The 26,753-nt window shown below is 35.5% G+C and overlaps 1 protein-coding gene across 6 annotated transcripts in view; it reads left to right on the forward strand.

Moving 5' to 3' along the window:
• Ndufs1 (NADH dehydrogenase (ubiquinone) Fe-S protein 1, 75kDa) overlaps window positions 1-26,753 on the forward strand; it is a 268,993-nt gene that overhangs the window by 182,678 nt on the left and 59,562 nt on the right. Inside the window, exon 11 of one of the 6 annotated variants that reach the window (XM_031932105.2) lies at window positions 22,793-23,677. Coding sequence (XP_031787965.1) covers window positions 22,793-22,831 — 39 coding nt within the window. The 3' untranslated portion in view covers window positions 22,832-23,677. 6 annotated transcript variants of the gene reach the window in all.

Genomic DNA, 26,753 nt, shown 5'->3' on the forward strand with positions numbered 1-26,753 from the left:
TTCGAGTATTTCGGAGGTGCCCATGTAGTCGAGGAAATGAAGCAATGGACTGTCGATTTGTTGAGCAGTAAGGCGGATCGTAATGCGGTTTTTTGCATTTGATTCGTCAGAGCATCAGAAAATTTTCTGACCTAATGTGATTAATTACTTTTTAGAAATTGCATTATTGTATAAATAATATTCTGAGGAAACACTAAAAAAATGTACAACTCGGTAACACGAATATGGCAACGGCAACGACTTCCGAGGTACATGGTGCCCAGGGTAGACCGCATGAACGTCGTCTCGTAGAAAATGTTTTATATCCAAAAAGGTGGCATAATAAGCGAAAAAAAAATTCAGTATTTTTATCGCTAAACCATTTCTAAGCATTCAAATTAAAATCCTTGCATTTATACCAGAATTACAGGTGTATAAAGTATCCTCCTGGTATTAGGGCCCAAAAGAACCATTTGTACACTTGGAATCCTACGGACAGTGAAAAAATTCACAAAACATTGCACTGAGTGCCACAATGGGCCGGCAGAGATAATTGAGGTTTTAGCACGGTAAAGTTAAAGGTATTTATACTAAATATCGCTAAAAAAAATTTTAAATGATTTACTTTAATTTTGTCATTTTTACTCATAATTCTTTTTTTCATGATTTGAAGGTGTTGTGTCCCCTCAAATGTAATAGTATGTCGTGCCAACGTCACACGAGTTGCACATCCTATTTTTGTATGAATGCGAAGCATAATGCAGTTGGGCGCACGCATTTCGATTTATTTAAAATCTACAATATGTTAGATAAACGTATTAGTACTTTTAAATATTTTATTTCCTTTTATTATTAGTACGTACATTCAGAAAAATGATGTAACAAAAGTTGTTATAAGTCCATAGACTTGCTATAATATACAAATACGTGACTAAAAGAATACATAACCAACAAAAATAATAAACGTTGAAAAAAGTAAAAATTAAATTATTCAAAATATTTTATGAGCCTTAAAAATTACAATACAAATGTTACATAGTAAATCGTATTATAATGCAAGTATATCCCGCCGTGACTATGTTATTATAGTAATTTTTCTTGAACTTTTAATAACTTTTAAACATAATAAAATCTTAATATTGAATTTGAGTGTATCTTCACATCTATCTGATTGAAATATACAACCGAAAAGATTCAGCAGTAAGATATAGAAAGTGTAGTGGGAGGGGTGTCAGTTACGGAGGTGCGGTGTCAGTTGCAAGGATGGGGTGACCAATTATACAATTCATCTTTAGAAGAGGGATTATTTTTCACAAATTAGAGAAAATAGCGACTCGTACTTCTGACAAAAGAAAGAAAGCCAACCTCGGAATCCGCATTCTACAGACTACTCTGCATGTTTATACCTCGGCCATGAATCTGGAACGCATTATCTGTGTCAGAATAGACCATTTGATAGAAGGAAAAGGTGGATTGGCGGAACACCAACATTGCTTTAGGGAGAATTGTTCAACCCTAGACGCAGTTACCCTAGTGATTGACGCTGCGCGAACAGTTATAGAGGAGGAAAGGTGGAAAAAAGGAGTACTGTGCCATAGTTACATTAGACGTCAAAAATGCATTTAACTCGGCTAAAAGGAGAAAAATATAAAAGGCACTCCGGAAGCAGGATGTGCACTTTTATATAAGAAGGATTATGTCCGACTACTTGAAGAACAGAATCCTATTATATGACACTGAGAAGGGTACCAAGACTTATGAAGTTACAGAAGACGTCCCTCACGGGTCAGTACTTGGCCCATCGACTTGGAAGATTATGTACGATGGAGAACTAAGATGGAATCACCCAAAGAAGTCACAGTAGTAGACTTTACTGACGATATTGCAGTAGTGCTGGTCGCGAAGCACAAAGAAGAAGTGAGGTACATAGCTAAGGAGTCATCCATATAGTACATGAACCGCTAGCAAAGGCAGGCCTAGAACTGGCCAGTCAAAAAACCGAAGCTATCCTCATTTCTAGTAGAAAGAAGATAGACACAATAACACTGACGGTGAGCAGACATGAGATTGTATCTCAACCGACCACCAAGAGCCTGCGCCTTACCATCGATGCAAGACTTACGTTTAAACAACATCTTAAAGTAGTAAGTAATAAAGTAGCAAAAGTTTGCGCTACTTTATTGAGGTTGATGCCAAATGTAGGAAGGCCAACGCAGAAACGCAGGTTACTCTTAGCCAGTGTTATCACATCGATATGGGCAAATGCCATGTTGGTCAAAAGTTATGCACGAAAGATATCGACAGTGTACAGGCGGTGGGTATCATAGCAGACATGCAGCCTATTGACCTTTTAGCAATGGAAACGAAGGACATATTCGAGGCGAAGAGACGAATTAGCGACATCACGCAGAATGAAATCTGGGACTCTGCAAGGAAGCATACAATGACTGAGTGGCAAAAAAGATGCGATTCCAGTGATAAGGGGCGATGGACACATTGCCTCATACAAAGAATAGAGGACTAAATACAAAGAGGACATGGATAAGTCAATAACTACCTCACGCAGTTTTTGACGAGGCACGTAAGCTTTCGGGCGTACCTTTACAGATTTAAAATAGAGGACTGTCCAAACTGCCCAGTCTGTTTGGAAGATAACGAAGATGCAAAGCATGCAAATAACTACGTAAGGACCATTCTCAAGAAGGTTAGAAATCAGAAAGGTTAGATAAAAGGGCAACTAACTCTTGGTTTTTCATAATTCATTGTACTTCTATAGTTTCAAGTCATTTTCTACGGTGTACTCGTACTGTCGGTAAATTTTTAAAGGATTTTCTAGACGCGATTAGGAATGAGGTGATACGTAAATTAAGATACACTTCATAAGAGGAGTAAGATTAAAAAACGTGACTATTGTAGCTTAAAATGAACAACAGTGCTCAGACGCGTGACGAGCTCAGCGGCGGGTCACGTGATTGAGACGGCTTAACATCTTGGGCGCTGTGGCGCCATCGGACAGGGCTCGATGTCGCGTGGAATCGCCAATATTCCAAAACTCTTTCCTGAGTTCACTCGACATCGTCAAGTCTCCTTTGGACTTGTTAATCCGCCGTCTTCCATTGCGCCTCTGCTCACAGTCGTTACTATGGAGTTATTCTGCAACTATTGCAAGTAATCTATTATGACTGACTATCAGAGGGGTTAATTAACCTTTGGCTTGTGCGTATCCAAATTTCGTTTGCATCTTGATTATAATCTTGTGTTGGTCCAATCTTATGATCCTTTCGTTCCTATTTCTTGATATGGAATTCTTTAGGCTCACCTAGGAATTTCATGTCGAACTTCTTACTTAATTCTTTCTGTACTCCTCTCATTTTGGGCTCGTTATTGCCTGTCAGCAATGTGTCGTCGGCGTACAACAGCATTATTATACGACTGTTGTTCTCAGTATACACAAACAAACATAGGTCTCTATTGTTTGCTGGTTGCTTAGCAAACTCCGAGAAATGCGCATTTCAGTTCTTTGGACTTGTTTTCAACCCATACAAGGATTTGTGAAGCTTCCAAACCTTTGTTTGTCTTTGATTCTCATAGTCTTTAAAGCCATCTGGTATTTCCAGAAATATTTCTTTCTTCATTGGGCTGTGAAACGCTGCGATTACGGAATTTCGTTCAAATGCCATTTATTAATGCGTTAATATTTTAATTCGAAACTTGGCGCAGTGATAAATATTTATAATAGGTAGGGCAACTAACTCTTGGTTTTTTATAATCAATTGCCTTTGTTTAGTTGCAATCCATTTTCTGCCGTGCACTTGTTCAGGTCGGTAAAAGTTGGGTTTCGGATCACCGGAAGATAGTTCACTCGGTCTTATAAATAGTTTCAGAACTTGGAATTTTTAAATACTATTTTAATAGATGGGTAATGTACGAGCAAAAATATTTAGAAATTATATACAAGAAAACAAAAACCATGTTTTGTCAAACAATTTCGAGCATTGATTGCTCGAGTATTAATTAAAGAAAAAAGCATCAATAATTACTCTTATTTTTTGTATTTGACTTTTTAATTACTTTTTAAACTCTCTTAATGTACGGAGTGTATATAATCGAAATCACATTAATAATATTATCGTTAAAACAAGTGCTTGACTGTTTATAATTTATTACGTCCTAATTGCATACACAGACACGCACACACGCGCGCGCGCACACATCCTGATGGCAATTTGATGCCGGGCGGTGTCCGGACAGGGCCCTGCCATAGACAAAAAGTGGACCTCACTACTTTCCCCTGGATGCTTTTCAAAAACGACTTACGCTGCGGTGTAATGCTAGAACACACGCTTGCGAGGCTAGGATTTGGAGAAACAGACAAGTAGAAAGTAGGTGGGAGAAAGAGAGAAAAAAGAAATAAAAGAATCAAGATGATAAGTATATCCATACAGCACCTAATCCACTGGCAAACAGACAATGTTGCCACAGGGTTGTTTCAGCAGATTCATCAGATTTAAAAATATTGCAGAAAGGTGAATGCCATAAATCATAATGTCCGTTTTTGGATTGAATTTCCTAAAGTCAGTATGTATTCTGTAGCAATATTGCTAGAAGATTATTTGCAATATTGTGTCAGTATTGTAAAATATAAGTATTAAGCATTAAATTAAAACTATTAAATATGCATTTTCAAGTGCTCCCATGCCCGTATCGAGAAGTGCCATTCGGTTAATCCCTCCCAAAACGGACATGGGGGCCCATGAAAACGCTTATACAGTTTATTTAATAAAATGTTTTTTAACTATATTTTGCAATATTGACACAATGTTGTAAGTAAGTAAGTGATATATTTATTTGAGCTAAAGTTAAAATGTACAAAGTCTATACAATTACATTTTATCACAGATTAGTCAATCAAGTTATCTCGTTATCACATTTTGAAATTATATTGCACATTTCGTATTCATATCCCTAAAAATACGAGAATCATTTACATATATACCTTTAGTGTGCGTCAATCCAAAAATAAACATAAAAAATATCACATATTTATCACGTATAATGTTACAAATTAGCCGAGGATCACAGTTAAGAGTATCGCTAATCACCATGGCATTGTACACTGTTACATTGTTGGATTTCTGCAAGAGGTATTAAGTTCATTTTTCCTGAAAAGTGCTGCAAGGTATGGACCATAACTATTACTTTATACAATATTACCGCCGCAAAATACACCCTTCTCTCTTCCACGGTCAGCCAGCCCAGTTTCCTTCTATATGGACTGATCTGCTTGTCCCTTCTAATACCACATATATACCTCACACATGAATTCTGAAGCCTCTGAAGCCTGGTTTGAAGTTCACCTGATACATTAAGAAATACAAGGGAACAATAGTCCAAAGAGAGGTGACAAGAGCACCCGCCAGCTGCTTAAGCAAAGCCTCGGTGGTGTAGGATCTAAAAGTTCGGAGTCCATAAAGGGCTCTGTTAACCTTTCGGTTAACCGTATCTACATGAGGTTTCGACGTTAATTCTAAATGCATGACAATACCGAGGTTCGTTACTGCGTCGACAAAGGGAACGTAAACGTTATCCTCCACCTCTATGCCTGGAAGATTGAGACTCTGCAGTCTATTAACATTGTACTCGGCAGGGCTGTCTTTACGCAAAGGCCTAATAGGCCCGGACCTAGGGCCCCGGGCATGTTGGGGCCCCCCAATCGCAAAAAAAAATCATTTACAATCATTAAAAAAAAAAATATTTATTATGTGATATAAAAACGTAAGATTACTATTTTTTTCTTGATTTTTTGTGAGCGAAATCAGAAATTATGTCATCGAAACTCATATTATTTAAGGGGACAGATACACCTTAAATCGTCAAAAAATGAAATTCTGATTTTTTGTTTATATTTGTTCTTAATTGTTTAAAAAATGAATTAAACTATTAAACATATTCAGGTATAATGTAGAAAAGATAAAACAATGTTTATATGTGCCATATTATCAGGTATGACATTTCTTCGAAAAATTTATTACGTCAATTTTTTTCACAGCTTTTAATTTACCTGTACCTTATCTTGAAAATTCTTTTTAGTAGGATCGTATATTTTTATCATATCGTTGCTCCCTACAAAAAGTAGCACTGTCCAAATTTCCCGTCATAAGTAGCACAACTCATTTGACGCACGCTAGACTAGCACAACTCAAACTTTAAACAACGAATTTCTATAAAAATTTCCCGATTTTTACGAAACTGTCCTAATATTCACAATTTACAACTTTTTACCGAATTTTAAATGGTTTTCACAAATATAATAATTTTTTACAAACATTTTTTTAAATTATTCACTTTTTTAGAAACCTTCTAAAATTTCCGAAACCGTGTAAAACTTTAAGGTTTGCCTGTCTTTGTCCAAGGTTTTCATAAACTTAACCAACAAAATAAAAATAAAATACTCACATTTTAAGTAATGTAAAGTCGCGTGTTGTGCTAGTCTTGACGGCATTTCTGAACTGTGCTACTCTTCGCGGCAAATCGTGAGTTGTGCTGTTCCGCTTTGCTGTTTGCCGTTCCAGACAGTTGCATTTTTTCTATTGCTAACAGGAACATCTCCTTATCGTAATCCTTCGTTTTCCAACTAACTCTATTGGTCGTTGTACGCGCGCTGGGTTCCTGTTTCGATATACCTACCTCCATTATTATGGCCTGGTGATCACTATGTGTGTAGTGCTCACTTGCTGTCCATGAAGCAACTTAGCCAATAAGGCTGCTGCTAACAAACGGCAGGTCGACAATAGACCCGTCTCCTCTTCTAAATGATTAGATGCATACTTGGTTAACTAGGACCAAATCCAGGAGAGCGATTGCTTCGAGGAGTATTCGACCTCTGTGGTTAGTCCTTATACTGTCCCACTCGACAGCCCACGCATTGAAGTCGCCTGCAATCAGTACCGGTTTCCTCCCTGCTGCGTCTTGTATGAGCTGATCTAGCAGTTGTTCGAATTGCTTGATTGGATCGTTAGGTGAAGCGCAGCATCTGTAAACAGTGACACCTGCTACCTTAGCCCGTATAAATCCTTCTTAATGGGTCACCATTTTACCACAGAAAGCAACGTTTCTACATGCCCAGATTGCTGCTTTACCTGTAGTGTCCATTTCCCACGATTTTTCGTCTAGATCCTTATATTGTTCGTACACAATAGCTACGTCTACCTTTTTCTCGCGGACATACTGGTTGCGTAGGTCCTGTGCTGTCTCATAGTGGTTTAGATTTATATGCACTATCTTCATTTTCGTTGGTTCTTTAGATCTTTTAATGCGGCTCGGTAGGCTGGGCATGTATATCTACCAGCTGCATGTTCACTCTTTAATTCTCCATCCTTTTCCCGACAGAGAATGCAACTCAGCTGGTTCGTGCAACTTTCTGCTGCATGTCCTTTCGTTCCGCACTTAAAACAGCATTTACTTCTGTCGTACGTCTCTGTACACTTTTTTGCGTTGTGGCCAAAACCCAGTCATTTATAGCATCTAGGTGATCGCATATCTTGACTAATATCCCTGATTCTGTAAGTAACCCAACCTACTTTAAGCTTTTCCCTTGCGATCGCCTTTTGGGCAATCTGGGCAGGCAGCTGTTCGACCGCGGTCTGCGTATCTCCATAGGTCTTCAAGAGGGTCTTTACGGACGTCTCATCTACTACTTTGTTCTCTTTTGAAAACTCTCAATTCAGGGCTTCTAGAATGCCCTGTTTAGAAGTAAGCATGTCAAGGTCTTTCATTTCAGACCACTTCATGCTGAAGCCTCTTAATTGTGGCTTCTTTTACTAGTACCTCTTCAACCGCTTCTTGAAGTTCCTACGTTTTCACGTCTTTGGTGCGTCGTAGCTCCAAAAGAAGATCTCCTGCTACCGTTTTGCGTATCTTATTTACGCTGTTACCAAGCACTGTCAGATAAAGGTCCGCTATTATTTTTCTCAAAATATCAGCGTACTAATTCCCCTCAGCAGCTTTTATAACAATTGCATCTGATAAGGTGGTGGAAAATAAATACACTATTAAGTATTTATTAAGTGTAATTTAATATAATAAAATGTAAGACTAGATAATAATTATATTAAGCGTGATGCTACTACCGAGAACTCTATATAGTCTCTGACAACTCTCTTTCAAGCGAGGGCCCTGGAACTAGAGTTCCCTTTCCACTCTCTCTCACTCATACATCACGCGCTCACACGAACACCGCTGACTCGTGCACTAGCACAAATGTACTTATACTTAACACGCCTCCTTACATTTGTGCTATTTTACAATATTATCATTTATTTCAAATTTAACTTTTTACAAAATTTGTCATGCTTTTCTCTACTTAATGATTTCGTAAATATATCAGCAATATTTTCATTTGTATCGACTTTTACAATATTTATTTTACCTTCATTTACGCTCTCATGTACAAAATGATAATGAACTTCTATGTGTTTAGAGTTTTTAGTAAAATTGCCGTACATTGCTATATTAATTGCTCCAGTGTTATCTTCATATATATTCACTGGTTTTATACATTTAATATCAAAACAGTTTAATAACTCTGTGACTAGTTTAATTTCAGTTACTGCAAATTTTCTGATAAAGCAACGTATTCGGCAAATGTTGACGCTTTTGTAACAGACTTTTGTTTTCTTGACCTCCAATACACAACGTTACCGAATAATCGTATCACAAAGCCGGTTGTTGATTTTCTATCATTATTATCGCCTGCCCAATCGGCATCTACGTAACAATCAAGTATATCACAAACTTTATTTCCATTATAAGATAAACTTAAATCTCGAGACACATGTAAATATTTTAAAATTCTCAAAGCATATTTCAAATGCGTATTATTATAGCAGTTTTGAAATCTACTCAAGTAATTTACTGCAAAACTTATATCTGGCCTTGTAGCCGAACTTATATATAACAAAGCACCAATCAAATTTCTATATTTGATATCTCTTTCACAATCATCGGATTTCTCGAGTTTTAAGTTTACTTCTATTGGTGTTTTATACGCTTTACAATTTTCTACACCATATTTTTCAGCTAATGAAATAATATAATCTTTTTGCGATAATTTCATTTCCTTACATAACACATCGTATTTTACGGTAATCCCTAAATATTCTCGTATTTTTCCGAGATTTTTCATTTTAAATCGTTCAGACAGCATTTTCTTTACTTTTTCTATTATTTCTTTATTTTTACTGCAAATTAATAAGTCATCGACATATAAAAGCAAATAAACAGTATCTTCTTTTAATTTTAATGTATACAAGCAATAATCAATATTACTTCTAATAAATCCTAATTTTATTAGAAATTTATCTAGACATTCATACCAAGCCCTGGGACTTTCTTTTAAGCCATATAATGCTTTTATTAATTTACACACTCTATCAGTTCCGTCTTCATATCCTTTAGGTTGATTAACATATACTTCAGACGTTACTTTTCCATTTAAAAATGCTGTCTCAACGTCCATTTGTTCTATATGCAAACCCACTTTACAACAATAAACTAATAAGATTTTTAGCGTTTGCATTTTTGCAACAGGAGCATATATATCATCTACTTCATCTCTTTGTTGGAAACCTCTAACTACTAATCTAGCTTTATATGTATTTTACATCAATGGCCCTTTTTTCTTTACTATCAACTAATTCCCAAGTTTTATTTAATTTAATACTATTCATTTCTTTATCCATTGCTTCTATCCACTTTTTACTCTCATTCGATTGAATCGCCTCCTCAAATGTAGCAGGAACATCAGTTTTGCAAAAATTCGCAACAATTTTATTTTTCATTCTATATTCATCATAATATTCAGGACTACTTCTAACTCTTTCTGATCTTCTAGGAATTTTTAGCTGATTTTCATGTTCATTAATTTTAATTTTATCTTTGATTGGGCTTTCAAAAACTTCATCATTTGATTCCTCGCTATCAAACTTACTCTCATTTTCATCTTCATCAGATTCATCGCTATTTAAACCGATACATTTTTCCTTTTCTTCTATAACTTCCACGTGTCTTGCTACTATAATTTTATTATTTATTAATATACGGTACCCATTTTCACTATACCCGACTAGAATTCCTTCTTCAGCTTTTTTATCCCATTTTGAAATTCTTTTCTGTTCTGGCTTTCTAACAAAGACTTTACTACCATAAATTTTTAAATGTGAAACATCAGGTCTTTTTCTGAAAAATATCTCATATGGTGTTTTCTCTTCAATAGTATTCGTCAACGTTCGATTTTTCAAATAAGTTGCCGCTTGAACTATTTCTGGCCAATATACTTTACTTATCTGTGCTTCTTCTAATAAACAGCGCGACATATCCATTATCGATCTATTAAACCTTTTTGCTACACCATTTAATTCATGAACATATACAGGACACGGAGAAATAACGATACCCTTACTTTTTGCATAATTAAAAACTTCATTATTTAAATATTCCTTTCCATTATCACATCTTAAATATTTTACTTTTTTTCCTGTTAAATTCTCACATTCATTTACATAATATTTAATGTACTCACACACTTCTGCTTTAGATTTTATTGGGTATACTCTCGCAATCTTACTGTAATCGTCTATAAATGTAATAAAATATTTTTCTCCTCTAAAGCCCGTATTTTGAAAAGGCCCACAAACATCTGTATGTACAATCTCTAATAAATCTTTCGCTCGATATCTATTATTTTTAAACGGTACATTATGCATTTTATTTTCTATACACGTTTTACATTTCAAAAATTCGCCTTTTAATTCATTCGGTATTCCGTTTAATAATTGCTTATTACACATGGTATTCAAATATTTAAAGTTCACATGACCTAATAATCTATGCCATTTTTCTTTTAAGTTCATATTACTAATCTTTTTATTTGAATAATTTACTATCAAATTATTTTTTTTAATTTTACTCTTCATGTGATATAGTCCGTTTTTCTTTTCTGCGACTGCCATTAAATTTTCATTTTTATCAAATATTTTTGCTAAATTTTTCTCCGAAACAATTCTACAATTATCAGTAATTTTGCTAAAACTAATTAAATTCAAATTCATATCTTTAACGTACAAAACGTCTTTCATATTAATTTCAAATTGCTTTCCAAAGGCATCAAAATAACTTACAATATTTCCTATCTTTATCGCTTTTACCGTTTTATTATCACCTAAATATACATTTACCGGACTTTTCAATATTTCAAAACTCTCGAAGTAACTATCATTATTTACAATGTGGCCTGTACTACCACTATCTAAAATCCAATCGATTTCGCTACACTGTTTATCTTTTACCTTACTATTATACGCAGTAGCTGTATTCCGCTCGACCTTGGCTATCCATGCGCCTGTGTTGTCGTCTCTGCTTGACTCGTTCCAGCGACTTGTGTTTTGATTGTTGCTTGCTTCTGCCTGGGAGTGATGTGCGCCTCTATAAGCACCTCTTCCCCTTGCTCCTCTATGACTACCTCTTCCTCTTGAACCTCTGTAACCTCTTGTTGACCTCCAAGTCCAACTACTATTTGAAATTTGTCCTTCTGTTTGTTCTTGACTTTTACAGTCCTTCATCATATGTCCAAAATTTCCACATTTATAACATTGTCTTTGATTTTTATTCACTGCGAATACACTCGAATTTCTAATGGTTGTTTCGCCTTTATTACTTTTCAGTTCAGCCATTTTAATTTTATTCTTCACATATTCTGCCGTTTGATCTTCATCTTTCAATGTATCTATTAAGTCGCCTATATAGCTATACGACTCCGGCAATGTATTTAAGATATAATTCAATTTTTCTTTTTCTGTTAAAGTAGCACCAGCACTTTTCAAATCATTAACACATTTTTCAAAATCCAAGAAAAACGTTGCTGTATCACTATAATTTTTCAATCTTAATTTTTACAGTTTATTTCGGCACACTATTTGCATTGCCGTAGATTCTCTTAAATACATCTGATCAAATTTCTTCATGATTCCATAAGCCGTTGTCTCATTACAAATAAACTCCATTTGTCTATCCGAAATAGAGCTGTATATATAGTTAATTGCTTTCAAATCAGCTTCATCCCATGACTCTTTATCACTTACTGCTTTTTTTTTAATATTTTCTTCACATTTTTTCATTTTCAAACATTGTAATTCTTATTTTCCACATCTGGTAATTCTCTCCATCAAATACTGGTATTTTAAAATCACCGTAATTCGTCATTTTTGTATTTTTTTTATGTTTACTAGTCTAGATATTTTTTATTTTTTATTTTTAATATAATCACTTCTCTTGATACTTTTATTACTTATTACAATTTCATCAAACATGCTCTGCTACCATGATAAGGTGGTGGAAAATAAATACACTATTAAGTATTTATTAAGTGTAATTTAATATAATAAAATGTAAGACTAGATAATAATTATATTAAGCGTGATGCTACTACCGAGGACTCTATATAGTCTCTGACAACTCTCTTTCAAGCGAGCGTCCTGGAACTAGAGTTCCCTTTCCACTCTCTCTCACTCATACATCACGCGCTCACACGAACACCGCTGACTCGCACAAATGTACTTATACTTAACAGCATCAGACCTGGTGCGTCTCTCTTGTTGTTTTATAGTGCCATTTTTGTTCTTGGCACCAGTGATTTTATGTCACTTCTTTTTCCTCTATTTTTCTTCCTTTTTCCCCTTTCTGGTGATAACCTCCTGCCAGGGTGGGTCTGACTTTTCTTCCGAAGACACCTGTGATTGGCTTTTTATTGTGACTACCACAGAGGCTTTACTTCCTTATCTTCCGTATCTATTCTTCGTTTTTCTAGCGTAGTTTTCTTGTCGCTCTTCTACCTTGCTTGGTGACATTGACTTACGCTTATTTAGCGTTCTTGTCGTCACCACATTTGATGCATCTATCATCTGTGATGCCTTGTCCTCCTTCTGGATATGCTGCTGGTTTGGTAACATTTCCGCTTTACTTAGCATCAATCCAAAGCTCTCCTTGCTCTTTTCCAGCGACACTTGTCCTCTTTCAAGCCGCTTAACCTGTGACATAATCGCCGATCGATCGCTTTTAACAGACTTATGAATGTTGGATGCGTTTGACACAACATTATATATAGAGTCCAGCCTGTCTCGGATCTTCTCCCATATGCTTTCTCGTTTTTGCTCAGCATCCTAGATTTTATTCCAGATCTCGAGAGCTCCTTTTCCTGCTTTCTCTCCTTGCTCGGTTAAATTATCCATGCTTGATAATAGTCTTCATCCCGTAGTGTGTCCGACCACCGTCGATCCCCCCGTCTATGGAGGCAGCTGACATGGCCTCAACACATGACTGTAAGCGGTGCCAGACTGGGAACATCATACCAGGGTATAGCACGCTATACTGCCCTAGCCCACCTCTACTTTCTCGAACCTCCCACCCCAAACAAAGTGCTTGGCTCTCTGGAGAGTTTCTGGCAGACATCAAGCAATAAGGGTCGCACTGCACGGTAAACGTGGCGGCCTGATTTGGTCCACGGAGCATATTTTATTTCTGCTCTATCTTCTGAGGTATATACCACAGCAAGCTCTCACCCATCCGCCACCCGGGGGACGCGCCACACGGGTGTCAGACTTCCTTGCGTGTGTGTATTTGTGTGTTTTACCCACTAAATCTCATTTTTGTTTTGTTTTTACTATTACATAGTGAAAAAACAGTCCGTTTTAATATATTCTGTGGAGGCCCTCTTTTATTCTGATTTTTAGTTTTGAGATTAAAATTTGTTCTAATAAAGTTATTATAAAAGTTAATAGAAGTTAATTTAAGCTTAACCAGCAGGATCCGCTCGCTTCGCTTGCGATTAGCATAATGATTAACATAATGTTTCATTAAACGTATATTATAATAATACAAAATTATATTGTGAATATAAACACTTAAATTATAATATAAAAAACCGCTGCCAATTTTTGGCACATGGCTTTCTTGAACATTATATATCGCTTTAATATCAGAATTGTTTTTACTTTTTATTGTATTATCTTATATATTATACTTTATACTACAATATATACTCCTATTAAGTTTTTGTACTTTTTCGTTTGATAGATATAATCATTTTGAATCCAATAACATTTACATAATCAAAAGATAAGTCATTTTATTCTTTTTCAGGTACATATTAAGCAATTTACTTTTATCAACTTTTTTGATAACTTTATTAGAAAATACATAATACGGAAATTACAATCACAAGCTTTCCTTAAGAAGGAAGCAAAAAAAAAAAAAAAAATTAAAGCAATACGTAATGTTGAATAAAGCTACGTTCCAAAGAATTAGCAGCGTTTTATTTTAGAAAGGTTCGACACTTATTCAAGTTGTAATGGTTAGGATGGTTCGCAGAATGCGTCTATAATTGCTAATAATTGAAAAATTGTCACGAAAATACACATATGCAAGACTAAAAATCCTGTTTTTTTTACGAATTTGTATGAAAAGAAAACAAAAGAATTAAGCCAGGGTAGATTGAATTAAAAATTAAAATTTAAGTGTTGTATAGTTCTTATAACCTTCAATAATCATGTTAATTTTTAAAAAGGTTCAACATTTAGTTCTTAAATTAAAACGATTTCAAAAAATTGTACTTTATGGTATATAAATGATAAAAGATCCGCGAACAAAAATTTTCCGCGGTAAAAAGATAATTTTATTCTCTTTTAGGTACGTACTAAGCAATTTACTTTTATCAAGTTTTCCATTAACTCTATTAGAAAAAAATTAATTAACTTAAAACTAAAAAATCATTATAAAAAAAAGAACGCGTTTGAAAAATGTAAACACGGATTGTTTTTCAACATGTACCAGAAAAAACAAACAAAATAAGACTAGGTAGGTTTAAATCCAACAAATAAAAGCTAAGACACAGGTGTATACGAACACACACACACACACACGCGCGCGCGCACGCTTATCCGTACAATCCGTAAATTTTCTTACAGTATAATTAAGCGTCTATATTCTCTGCATATATGTACCGCAAAGAAGCATGATAAAAATATATACATTTACAAGTATTGGGGAGGTTTCTATAAAAATGATCAAATATAATATTTTACATTTTTTCAATCAAAATTTTGCTTAAAATATGTTTAAGAAAAAGAAGAACTGTACAATTTTTCGGTAGAATAAAAGATTCTTACCTTCCAGATTGCAGTAATATGGGTACCAGCTCAGATAGCAGCTAAGATCACTAAGCTACAAAAGATCAGAAAAGGATGGGTCAACTGTAAAATCTCGGTGGCTAACAGCAAAAATAAGCCGCTTAGGTGTTATAAATGCCTAGGTTTTGGCTATATCGGCAGAAAGTGCACATTAACTAAGGATTGAAGTAAGCTTTGATTTAAATTTGGAAAAATTGGGCTCAAAGCGAAGGTGTGTAAGAACCAATCCAACTGTGTACTCTGCAAAGGAGTCACAGATGGAAAGAGGGACCACGCAGCTGGTAGCTATGCATGCCCAATCCATTGAGCTGCAGTAGAATTCACTGGCAGACGAAGAAAATGAAAATAGTGCAGTTGAATATAAATCACTGCGCGACTGCACAGGACCTACTGAGCTAGTATGTCCGTGAGACAGAGATCGACATAGCCATCATCTGTAAACAATACAGAGACCTAGACAAACCATCGTGGGATATGGACAGTACTGGCAAAGCGGCGACATGGGCATGCGGAGACGCCGCTTTCTAGAAAAAAATGACAAGACGTAATGAAGGATTCGTACGGGCTAAGGTCGCTGGCGTTCATATTTACAGCTGCTAAGCTTCTAATCCTAACGCGTCGATAGAACAATTCAGGCAACTGTTGGATCGACCAGTACAGAATGCTGTAGGAAGAAAACCAGTACTGATAGCAGGCTATTTCAGCGCCTGGGCAGTAGAGTGGGGCAGCCAAAGGACGAACGAAAGAAGACGATCGCTATTGGAAGCATTCGCCCTTCTTGACTTGATCTTGGTTAACCAGGGTTAACCAAATAGTGACCACCAAACGATACTAATGGAGATAGGAATATCAAAACGGAGAACCAACGGGAGTGCAACGACGAAAAGAGTTTGTTAGAAAACGAAGAGTTATGATAAGGAGACATTTCTGCTGGCTCTAGAGGAAATACAGCTGTTTTTATCTGCGAATGATAAGGACGAACAGGTAATAGGAAATATTACCCGAGTTTGCGATGCAACGATACCGAGGAGGGCTCTTAATAATAGACGATTGCCAGTATACTGGTGGGATAAATAAATTGACGCTGCCCGCAGCGAGTGTCATTGAACCAGAAGACGTGAACAGCGGGCCAGGGAGAAATACTGCAAGATACTCTAGAAAAAAATCCGAGAAAATAAACGACGGTGCTTTAAAAAGTTACAGAACGAGGTTGAGCTTGATCCCTGGGGGGCATACCAAGTAGTAATGAAGAAGATACATGCAGGTTATATTTCCCCTCCTAAAAGCCGGGAATTGCTAGACCATATTGTGACTACGCTGTTTTCCCTTCAACTGGAAGTAACAGCTATGCTCGAAGCGGAGGCAAATGACGAAATCATTCCAACAATTACCACAGAGGAATTACTGACTGCATGCAAAAGATTTGGGAACAACAAGGCTCCAGGCCTAGATGGCATATCCAATATTACATTGAAAGAAGCTATACAGATACGCTCCGATGTCTTTGTAGACCTGTACAATTTATATCGCATAGAAGGAACGTTTCCTAAGAACTGGAAGAAGCAACACCTGGTACTACTACCAAAAGGAGATAAGCCACCTGGAGCAGCTACCTGATATGCAGATCACTCTGCATGCTGGACACCCCGGGCAAGATTTTAAAGCGCATAATTGGCGTTAGAATGGACCAAGTCATTGAAAAACTAGGTGAACTAGCGGAATATCGGTATGGCTTCAGGAGGAGATAAGAAGTACTGTGCTATTGTTACACTAGATGTTGAAAATGCGTTTAACTTAGCCAGTTGGAACAAGATACACGAGGCACTACCGAAAAAAGAGGTACCCGCATATATAAAAAGGATTATGTCTGACTACCTGAAAGCCAGATGTCTTTCGTATGACACAGAGAACGGTACGAAAACCTATAAAGTAACCGGAAAGGTCTCACAAGGGTCAGTGCTTGGCCCATTATTGTGGAACATCATGTACGACGGAGCACTTAGGCTAGAGCTACCCGAAGGGGCAACAGTTGTTGGATTTGCAGATGACATTGCAGTAGTGGTAGTAGCAAATCAAAAGGAAGAGGTGACGGAAATCGCTAAGGCGGCAGTAGGTATAATCCACGATTGGCTAAAGCAGACTGGACTTGAGCTTGCGAGCCATAAAACGGAGGCTATCCTTATATCTAGTAGGAAGAAAATGAAGACAATAACACTTACAGTAGACGAACATGAAATAGATTCTTAGTTGACCATTAAGTACCTGGGAATCACCATGGATGCTAGACTAACCTTTAAGCAGCATCTCGAGATGGTGAGCAATAAGGCAGCAAAAGTCGGTGCTGCACTATCGCGATTAATGCTAAATGTGATGAACAGTATCAGAAGATGCAGTGTGCGTTATCTCAAGTATGCTTCCTATTGACCTTGTAGCAACAGAACGGAAGAATATATACGAAGACAGCCGGCGTGATGACAATACTTAAAAGGAAGTTTAGAAATCCGCGAAGGAATAAACCCTGGCTGAGTGACGCACCGCCTCATACCACGTATTGTTGACTGGACCAGAAGACGACCCGGGAAAGTGAATTACTACCATACGCAGTTTTTGAGCAGACATGGGTGTTTTCGAGCCTACCTACACCACTCTCAGATAGAGGACAATCCAAATCGCCCAGTATGTTTTGAAGCAAACGAAGATTCGGAGCATGTCTTCTGTGACTGTTCGCGATACGAAATAAAACGAGAAGAACTTTAGTGTTACCTTCAGACTTGGGTGACACCTGAGTCAATGATTACAGCTATGCTAATATATATTTATAAGTATTAAGGGATTTTTACAAAAACGATCAAATATAAGTTTTTAATATTATGTAGAGTAGATATGTACCGGAAAGAGAATAAAATTACCTATTTTTTTTTACCGCGGAAAATTTATATTATCGTTCGTCGTTATTTTATTATACACCATAAATCAATTTATTGATATCGTTTCAACTCGAAAACTAAATCTCGTAACTTTCTAAAAAATCTAGATTATTGAAGTGGAGTGCAGGTTAACTTAAGTCATTGCGAGACAGCTCAAGTCGTCCTAAGTCAATATGTACGAGAGTAGAATATATTGCCATCATAAGCGAGCAGTACAAAGACCTGGACGAGCTATCATGGAAAACTGATGGTACGGATAAGACAGCAATCTGGGCGTGCAACTACTTTGTCTTACAGAAAAATATTACTACCAAACACAAGGATACGTACGGAGATCGAGAGAATCTATGTATGCAGCTGCTACGCGCCACTAACGCACCAATCAAACAGTTTGCACAACTTCTGAACCAGTTGGTGTAAGATACTTTTAATAAGAAACCGGCAGTCATAGCTGGCAACTTGAATGCATGGGCGATCGATTGGGGAAGTCAGGGAACCAACCGAAGCGGATGTATGCTACTGGAAACATTTGCACTATTGGATATAGTGCTAGTAAACCAGGGCAATGCAGGCACTTTCAGGAAACATCTAACTCTCGTTAGCAACTGTTATGTAAGAAAGGTAAACTCATGAGTCGTATGTGACCAGTACACTTCCAGTGATTATCTCGCTATAGCCATAGAGCTGGATTTACCAAAGCAGGAAAAAGGAGAAAGTAACATAAACACTGATTAGGTGGTAAAGTTATTTAACAAAGAGATATTTTTGCAAGGTCTTTAGAAAGTACATCTAACTGGAATGGCAAACGACAAGGCTAGGCAGATGATTAAGAGTCTTGACGAAGTCTGTGACGCGGTAATGCCAAGAAGATCGTAAAACCATAGGCGACCACCATTATATTTGAAGAACAAAGACTTAGACAGTACTCGTAGTGAATCTCATCGGATCCGGAAACGTGAACAGCGGTCACGAAAGAAATACCATAGAACAGGTCCAGGACAGAACAAGGTTGCAGCCTGCGACTTGTGCGTGAATTTAATCGCCTCGTTTGTTTTTTTTAGCGAACGATGAGAGGATATCCGTTGAATGTAAAAAATGATTTCGATTTTTTAAATTGAAATAAAATACATCAGGCACTCGCAAACTAACAAGTACTCATATACATCAGAAGGATAATGTCTGACTACCTAAAAGATAGAATCCTGATGTATGAAACCGATGCTGGTATCTTGACCTATCAAGTTACAGAAGGTGTCGCCCAAGGGAAGGGTTAGTACTTGGCCCACTATTGTTTTTTTTTTATGTGTTGTAGGCCAAGCAAGCTCTGCGCAAGTGATCCTCCGACCCCGGGTCCACACAGGCACTATCGTTAAACAATACTTCCGTGGGGGCCGTTAATTAGCCTATTTGGCTTCTCCTTTAAAGTTTGACATTTCCATACATCCCCCATCCACCAAGGTGACATGCATTTAAGTAACACCTAGCGTACGAAGAAATCGTGGCAAGGAGAAAAAAAATCAGAGTCGCTATTCCAAGTAGCCATAATACAACTGGTTCTGGTACAGAAAAATATTTCTTAACATTAGTTAATGACTATAGTAAATGTACTAGAAGCTTTTACATTAAAAACAAATCACAGACTGCAAATTATTTAAAAGGCTTCGTAAATCTAGTAGAAACAAAATTTAACAGAAGAGTAAAAAATTTGCAACAAAAATATGAATGGATGTATTACTATGTCCACCTTACCGTTCATAAATTAAATGGAGTAACGGTGGGATACAATCTGCCACCGACATAGCTGGATGTTTAATGTAAGAAGCCAAAAACTCACATACGGTATTAGCTTGCAATCATGAAAACAGTAGCACACTTAAAAAATCGTTCAATTACAAATTAAGTTAAAAGTATAACTCCTTATGAAATATTTTTGCTAAAACCTGAATGTGAATAATTTAAAAATCTGTAGAAGTCAAGTCTTTTTAAGAGTTCAAGAAGCGTTGCGAAAAAAGCAAATGACAATAAAGCCCAATTTAATGTATTAGTTGGTTATGTGTAAAGCGGTAATAGAGTTTTAGTCAATGGTAAGGTCATTAATGCTAGACATATACAAGTATTTAAAGAAAATACTCAATCAGTTTGTTTCGAAAAAATCGTTGATAAAAAAAATAGAGAAAACAGCGAATCTATAAGTAATCAAAATGAAATACTTAAAAAGAATCGGGAATCGATGAAAATGAAGTTGATATAAATAAAACGCATTTGAAGGTGTTTGGAGTACGAATCATGCGTTTTTAGAAAATGTCCGTGCTGATGGCTCTGTGTGTGTGTATCTACGTATACCGTCATAATTCTGGAACCACACGATCGATCGTAATAAAATTTAGCATGCAAATATGTTTTCTGATTCTGACCATTTTATGGCCATATTATAGCCATTTTTTGATTTTTGAAAAAATATTTTTGCTTTTTTTTATAATATGATCTATACAATATATTCAGCAATAGTGTATCTAAAAGAGACAATAAAAAACGATAATATCTATTTGCTGTAAAAATTTTAAACGATTTTGATGACTAGTTTTCAAGCTAAAAATCGAAAACTAAAAAAAATTAGTTTTCTATGTCGTACGATTACGGGAGTAAAAAGGCTTTCATTAAGTTGAAATTTTTGGAAAATATCGATCTTTCGATCACCTCGGCTAGGTTCTTTTTGCAGCTTATAAAACTGTTTAGTTTAAAAGATATCAGGATTCAAATTCTTTGTCTCTCACCCTGTATAACTGAAAATTACTATTTCTGTTAAACCTTATAACTTGCTAACTAAAGTTCAGAATGTTTCAAGACAATTCATGATTTTATGAGGTTATAAGGACCCTAAGGTATTTAAAATATTGAGGTTCAAATTTATTTATGAAAATTGTATGTTTTGATATTGTGACGGGTGCTTCTTATGTAAAATAAATAAGATTGAAAGTATTTTAAAAATCATTAATATACTGTATATTTAAACAATATTTCATCTTATTGAACTATAAATTTTATTAAAGGAAGCTACGTGCCAAAGAATTGACAGCGGTTTTTTACTAAGCGATAATATATTATATTTTATTGATCAATATAATCATTTATAAGTTAGATAACCATTTTAATCAAGTGGCGCGGTAGTGCAACGAAGGTGAGTTTGAAAAGCAGACGAAGCCGCGGCACTTGCAATACTATTTACTTCTATCTTGATGTTAGCATTTTTTATTACAAAGAATAAATGCATTTCTTTGTTGTCTCCAAATTATTTTGACTTAAATCATATTTTAGTATGCCTAACTATGATTTCCAACAAAAATATTGATAAACAGCTACCTTTGATATAATACACGAGTGTATCATTCACAAAATGCTCAAATCAAATCAAAAAATGTTAGGACCGTTAAGTTAGCCGCAATAAGTATTAGGACCGTGAAGTAGGCCGCACAGTTATACACAGATATTGCATTCTCATCTGTTTTCTGCATGCTCACCCACATATTTCATACAGTGAACAGGGTAGCCGATGACGAGGTCTAGGTAGTTTACACCGTGGATTTTGGTGTCTAGGTGTAGAAATCATTCAAAAGTGGTACCTAGGTGTACAGGATGTCCGATAACCCCGGATAACCTTTCGAGAGCGCTATGCTCGTTGCATACTATAAGCATCCGAACGATAAGACAACGGGACGGCAAGTAAGCATTAAAAGAATAATTTTGAAAAGTACAACCATCTTATTTTTTATATAAGATAAAAATCCGCTTTGTGTTTTAATGATTCTTCTATATACTTAGGAGAAATTTACTTGATTTGTTTATTTATAATTTTGCTCATTTTTTTGCACGAGATGATTTGGATTAGTTTTAGCAGATTTCACCTTGAAGTTATAGTGAGATTGATTCTTCTTGTAGTAAGTAATGATTTTTGTCAGTGTGCTGATTTTTAACACTTGACATTTTTAAAACTGATTTCACTACATTCATTAGAGTATATTGATAAAAATACAGAAAAACTTTTGTAAGCTATATAAACAATTTCTTTAAGGATTGCATAACTTTTTAGAGAAGAAATCATGATTATAATACTAAGATACAGAATGGTGAGGATAGGTACAAAACTTATAGTTGCCAACATTTTATCTTATAAAAGGTGTTTTTTGAACTGATTTCATAACCTTTAAATGAGTTTCAAATAAACTTATAAAGAAATGTTTAAAGAAAAATTCAATTTGAATTAAAGCATAGCATAGTTAAAAGTTTAGGTTTGATTTTTGCAAAATCTACTACACCTGCACTGAAATGCTTTAGATAATACTTTATGCACTTTGTCTTCAACAAGTTTTAATAACTTTTTTCGTAATAAGAGCAGTAGTTTTTGTTGAAAAACCACATTTTGACCATTATTATTGTTAATAATAAACAAAAAAAGTATTTGACAGCTGGAAAACCAAATTATTTGTAATAAGCTGCTCGATTACAACAATATCCAGTTGAAAAATTTTAGGGACATGATGCTAGGAGTTACATTTTTGCAAAAACTGCTTCTACGCGAAAATACGTCAGATGATAATCTATGCATTTCAATATTTCAAGCAACTTTCAATCATAATGATTTTTTTGTAGGTGCAGTACTGTTTGAGATATATTTTTAAAAAACCATGAATTTGCCGTTATTATGGTTAATAACAAACATAGAAAGTATTTGCTAGGAGGAAAACCAAGTTATTTCCAATAAGTGCTATAAATAGAACCAAATCGAGTTGAAAAATCCAGGGGACAATTAAAAAAACACCGAAAGGTAACTGGCGTCTGAATTGCATGTAACTGCATAGCATATGCATATTCGACCCTTGCAGCGATAAATAAACGGCTGCAAGCCGTGAAATGAGTATGCTCTGTCACTACCTTTGTGAATATACTTATAGAGATATTTTATACTCTGAACAGATGCAGAAAATTCAATATTTATGTGGCATTTGTATTTCATTCACAACAATTTATTATATGGTACAACCATTGAATTATTAACTGGAATTTCTTTCTTATTTTTAGTTCTATAAATATGATTTTTGTAACACATGCACGATTTTCGCGTTTTTTGACCTAAAATTAGGGACAAAAGTAGTTGTTTTCCGACTGGCGGGCGAAAAAATGCAGCAGCGGGCGCGAAAATACTTTTGCGGCCGCTACTTAATTCATTGGCAAATCTTCTAAACTCGCGTGAAATTCAACAAGTGCAGTTTGAAACGCGAGAATCAGTACATGCGTTACAAAAATATGGTATGCACCAATGGCTAAGCGGGCTTTTTGGCCTCGGGTGGTTGCAGTACTCGTCTGCGGCTCGAAAACGCTCTCGTCTTTGGCTCGGGCTAACTCGCCTTGACTCGTACTGCAAACTCTGTCATAATATTGTTCGTTATCTTTTATACATGTAAATGAACCTAAATTTGTATATTTTTGTAAAGGCTTTCATGTCCGTTAATATAATAATAAATAAAAATAAATAAATAAAATTAATTTTAATTCTTTATCTTTTGGATTGCATGTTACGGTTATGAATAAATCTGGTCTTCCACATTTTCTCATTATAGCCATTGTATCCTGATAATGTGCATATGTCTAGGACCTCCAATGTATGTTAATGGTAGTATATAGATATTTCCAATTTTTTCTTTTCTTTTCAAAATTATTAGAAATATTTGAAGCACTATTGACGACTGCATCTAATAAGCCTTGATAACATTCTATACCTGATTGTTTTTGGTTATTTCTTAAAAAGTTTATGTGCTTATTTTCTATCATTGCATAACTGTGTATGAAAAAATGTTACAACATTGTCCTGCACACACACACACATACACATATATATATATATATATATATATATCAAACCTTAAAATATGAAAATTTGTATGTTTGATCAGGACTACGACAACCTTAATACAGTGAAAAAATACTTTTTTATGGTAGAAAAGTAGCTGTAAAGTTTCAGAATTGGCCTGACCTTCTACTAGAAGTTATGTGGAAAACAAACATGATATAATTGCTAATAAGTGGTTTTACATGCAAACTTGACACTATAACCTAGTACATTTTATGTCTGCCAATACGTAGCGGGTATCTTAATTTTTTTAGAGATTTTAATCCTTTTTAGTAAATTTTTTGAGTATTTAAGGGGACACAACACCTTTAAACCCTGAAAAAAAAAACTCAAAGAAAAATTTATAAATTTAAAGTAAATCATTTGAAATTTTTTATCGATATATTTAGCATAAATACCTTTATTTTTATTATGCTAAAACCTTCATTATTCCTGCTGGCCCATTGTGGCACTCGGTACAAGAATTTGTGAACTTTTTCACTGTCCGTAGGATTCCAAGTGAACGCATGGTTCTTTTGGGCTCAAACTCAAGGAGGATACTTTGTACACTTGTAGTTTTTGGTATGAATGCAGGGATTTTAATTTGAATGTTTAGAAATGATTTGGCGATAAAAAAACTGCATTTTTTGGCACCTTTTTGTGTATAAAACATTTTCTAAACATTTAAATCAAAATCCCTGCATTCATACCAGAACAACAGGTGTACAAAGTATCCTCCTTGAGTTTGAGCCCAAAAGAACCATGCGTTCACTTGGAATCCTACGGACAGTGAGCCGAAATCAGTAAAAACAATCTTTAGAGAAAATCAACTTTAATGTTTATGAAAATTGTTGAAAGTGTAACTTGAATTAGTGATTACCTAATCCTTTGGGACCAAGTTTTCTATGTTCCACACACATAGACCATGACTCTCAGCAATTATGAGGTATTCACTTATACCTCTGGGTTCTGTACGGCTTTTCTTACCTGCAACCAAAAAAAAAGATTTTATGAATTTTTATAAAAATGTGATATAAAGGTTATTTTATCATTGATAATGACAACATTTTATACTTATCTTTTCTTTTGGTCACTGTGTAGAATCTTCAAGTTAAAACTGTAGAAAATTACCAGTCTAACCTCCAAATGTTTGATCCGGGTGCTCCAGTCTCTGTAGCGGCTTTTTCTACTATCACTGCAGTCTTCGTAGAGTCCTTGGCAACTTTCTCACGTACTTCACTAAATTATTCGTTGATTGTATCATATGCAGACTGAGCCATGGGTATCAAACAGTCCATCAACCAACAAAATATTGATAGACCAGCGTGTCCAAGTCCAAGAGCACGAAAAGTAACCACTGCTCTTCTGTTGTTTTCCCAAGCATGGTTCTAGACGCCAACTTTTCTGCATGACTTGATAGCTGCCAGCTGACCACACTCAATGCACACTACTTTAATCTTGAATCGTAATCCTTGAGCTTCAGATTCGCCAAGTTTATCTTGACCATGGACTTGTTTGCAATACAAAGGTTCCTCGAGAGCAGGAATTTGAATGTTGATATCAATCAATCTATTACTGACCACAGAGGTTTCTTCCGCTGCTGGAGTTTGTACCTTTCTTACTGAACTTGAAGATCTTGTCCTGTTAGCAGGTTCATCCTCGCATGTTACTCCTATAAATCTTCTTGGCCTCTTCTTACCTCTTCCTCGAGAGTACTTCTTGTCAGGATGGGTATTCGCAAACCTTCGCTTGGCATCTCGATTATCACAAATATTTTTAAAATTACTACACTTCACACTTTTTTAAATAACTTCACTGCTCTGCTTTTACACTAACACTTTACTTTTTTATTCTTTTTGGGGTCATAAGCTATAAGCTATAACCCCAAAAACACTACAAACACTACTTAGATTAATTTAAAAACACTTTTAAGAAATATCAGCTTTTTTAATGTATTAAGACATCAGCTGCGTTTACTCAGTGTAAAACACATCCCAGGACTATATCAGCTATGTTTTGAAATATTTGCTGTCTGCTAGCAGAACAGCAAAACGGTCGCGCTGTCCTTCTTAGACACATTGATTCTAACCTGCCCACAGGTGACGCCCGGGCGCGCGATATTTGAATTCAAGTAAATGGCCCTACGTATCCATCGGAGCCATATATAAGAAGCGAAACTAGAAATTTATCTCGAAAATAACGCAAAAAATCTTATCAATACGCACTAATTTATTTACTAAAATATGTATGCGGAGCATAATATACGTATATACTACGGTAAAAAAATTGTATTTTCAACATTTACAATAAAAATTTTATTCAGATAGAATTAATAAAACATAAAATTAAAATTATTAGTCGTATGAGACAAAAAATGAAAAATACCCAATTTTACGAAAAAACGATAAAAATTTTGTTTTAGTATTTTGCTTGCAACTTTGCGAGAATTTTTTTTTTTTATGAATGGGTGAAGGGGCATGTTCTACGGAACATTTCTTGTTAAAATAAGCAATAAAAAAAATTGATTTCTTCGAAGTTTAAAAGTGTTGTGTCCCCTTAATATTTATTTGCTAAGATGAAATCACTGATTAATCTAATATACACCACTCTCGAATGATTTCTAAACGTAGACACCGAAAACAACAATGCGAACTACCTAGACCTCGTCATCGGCCACCCTGTAAACCTAGAAGCCGTCCTCGAATTAATTCTACACCTAGATAC

This window comes from Nasonia vitripennis (genome assembly GCF_009193385.2).
Source record: "Nasonia vitripennis strain AsymCx chromosome 1 unlocalized genomic scaffold, Nvit_psr_1.1 chr1_random0006, whole genome shotgun sequence".
In the NCBI taxonomy this organism is placed as follows: Eukaryota; Metazoa; Arthropoda; class Insecta; order Hymenoptera; family Pteromalidae; genus Nasonia; species Nasonia vitripennis.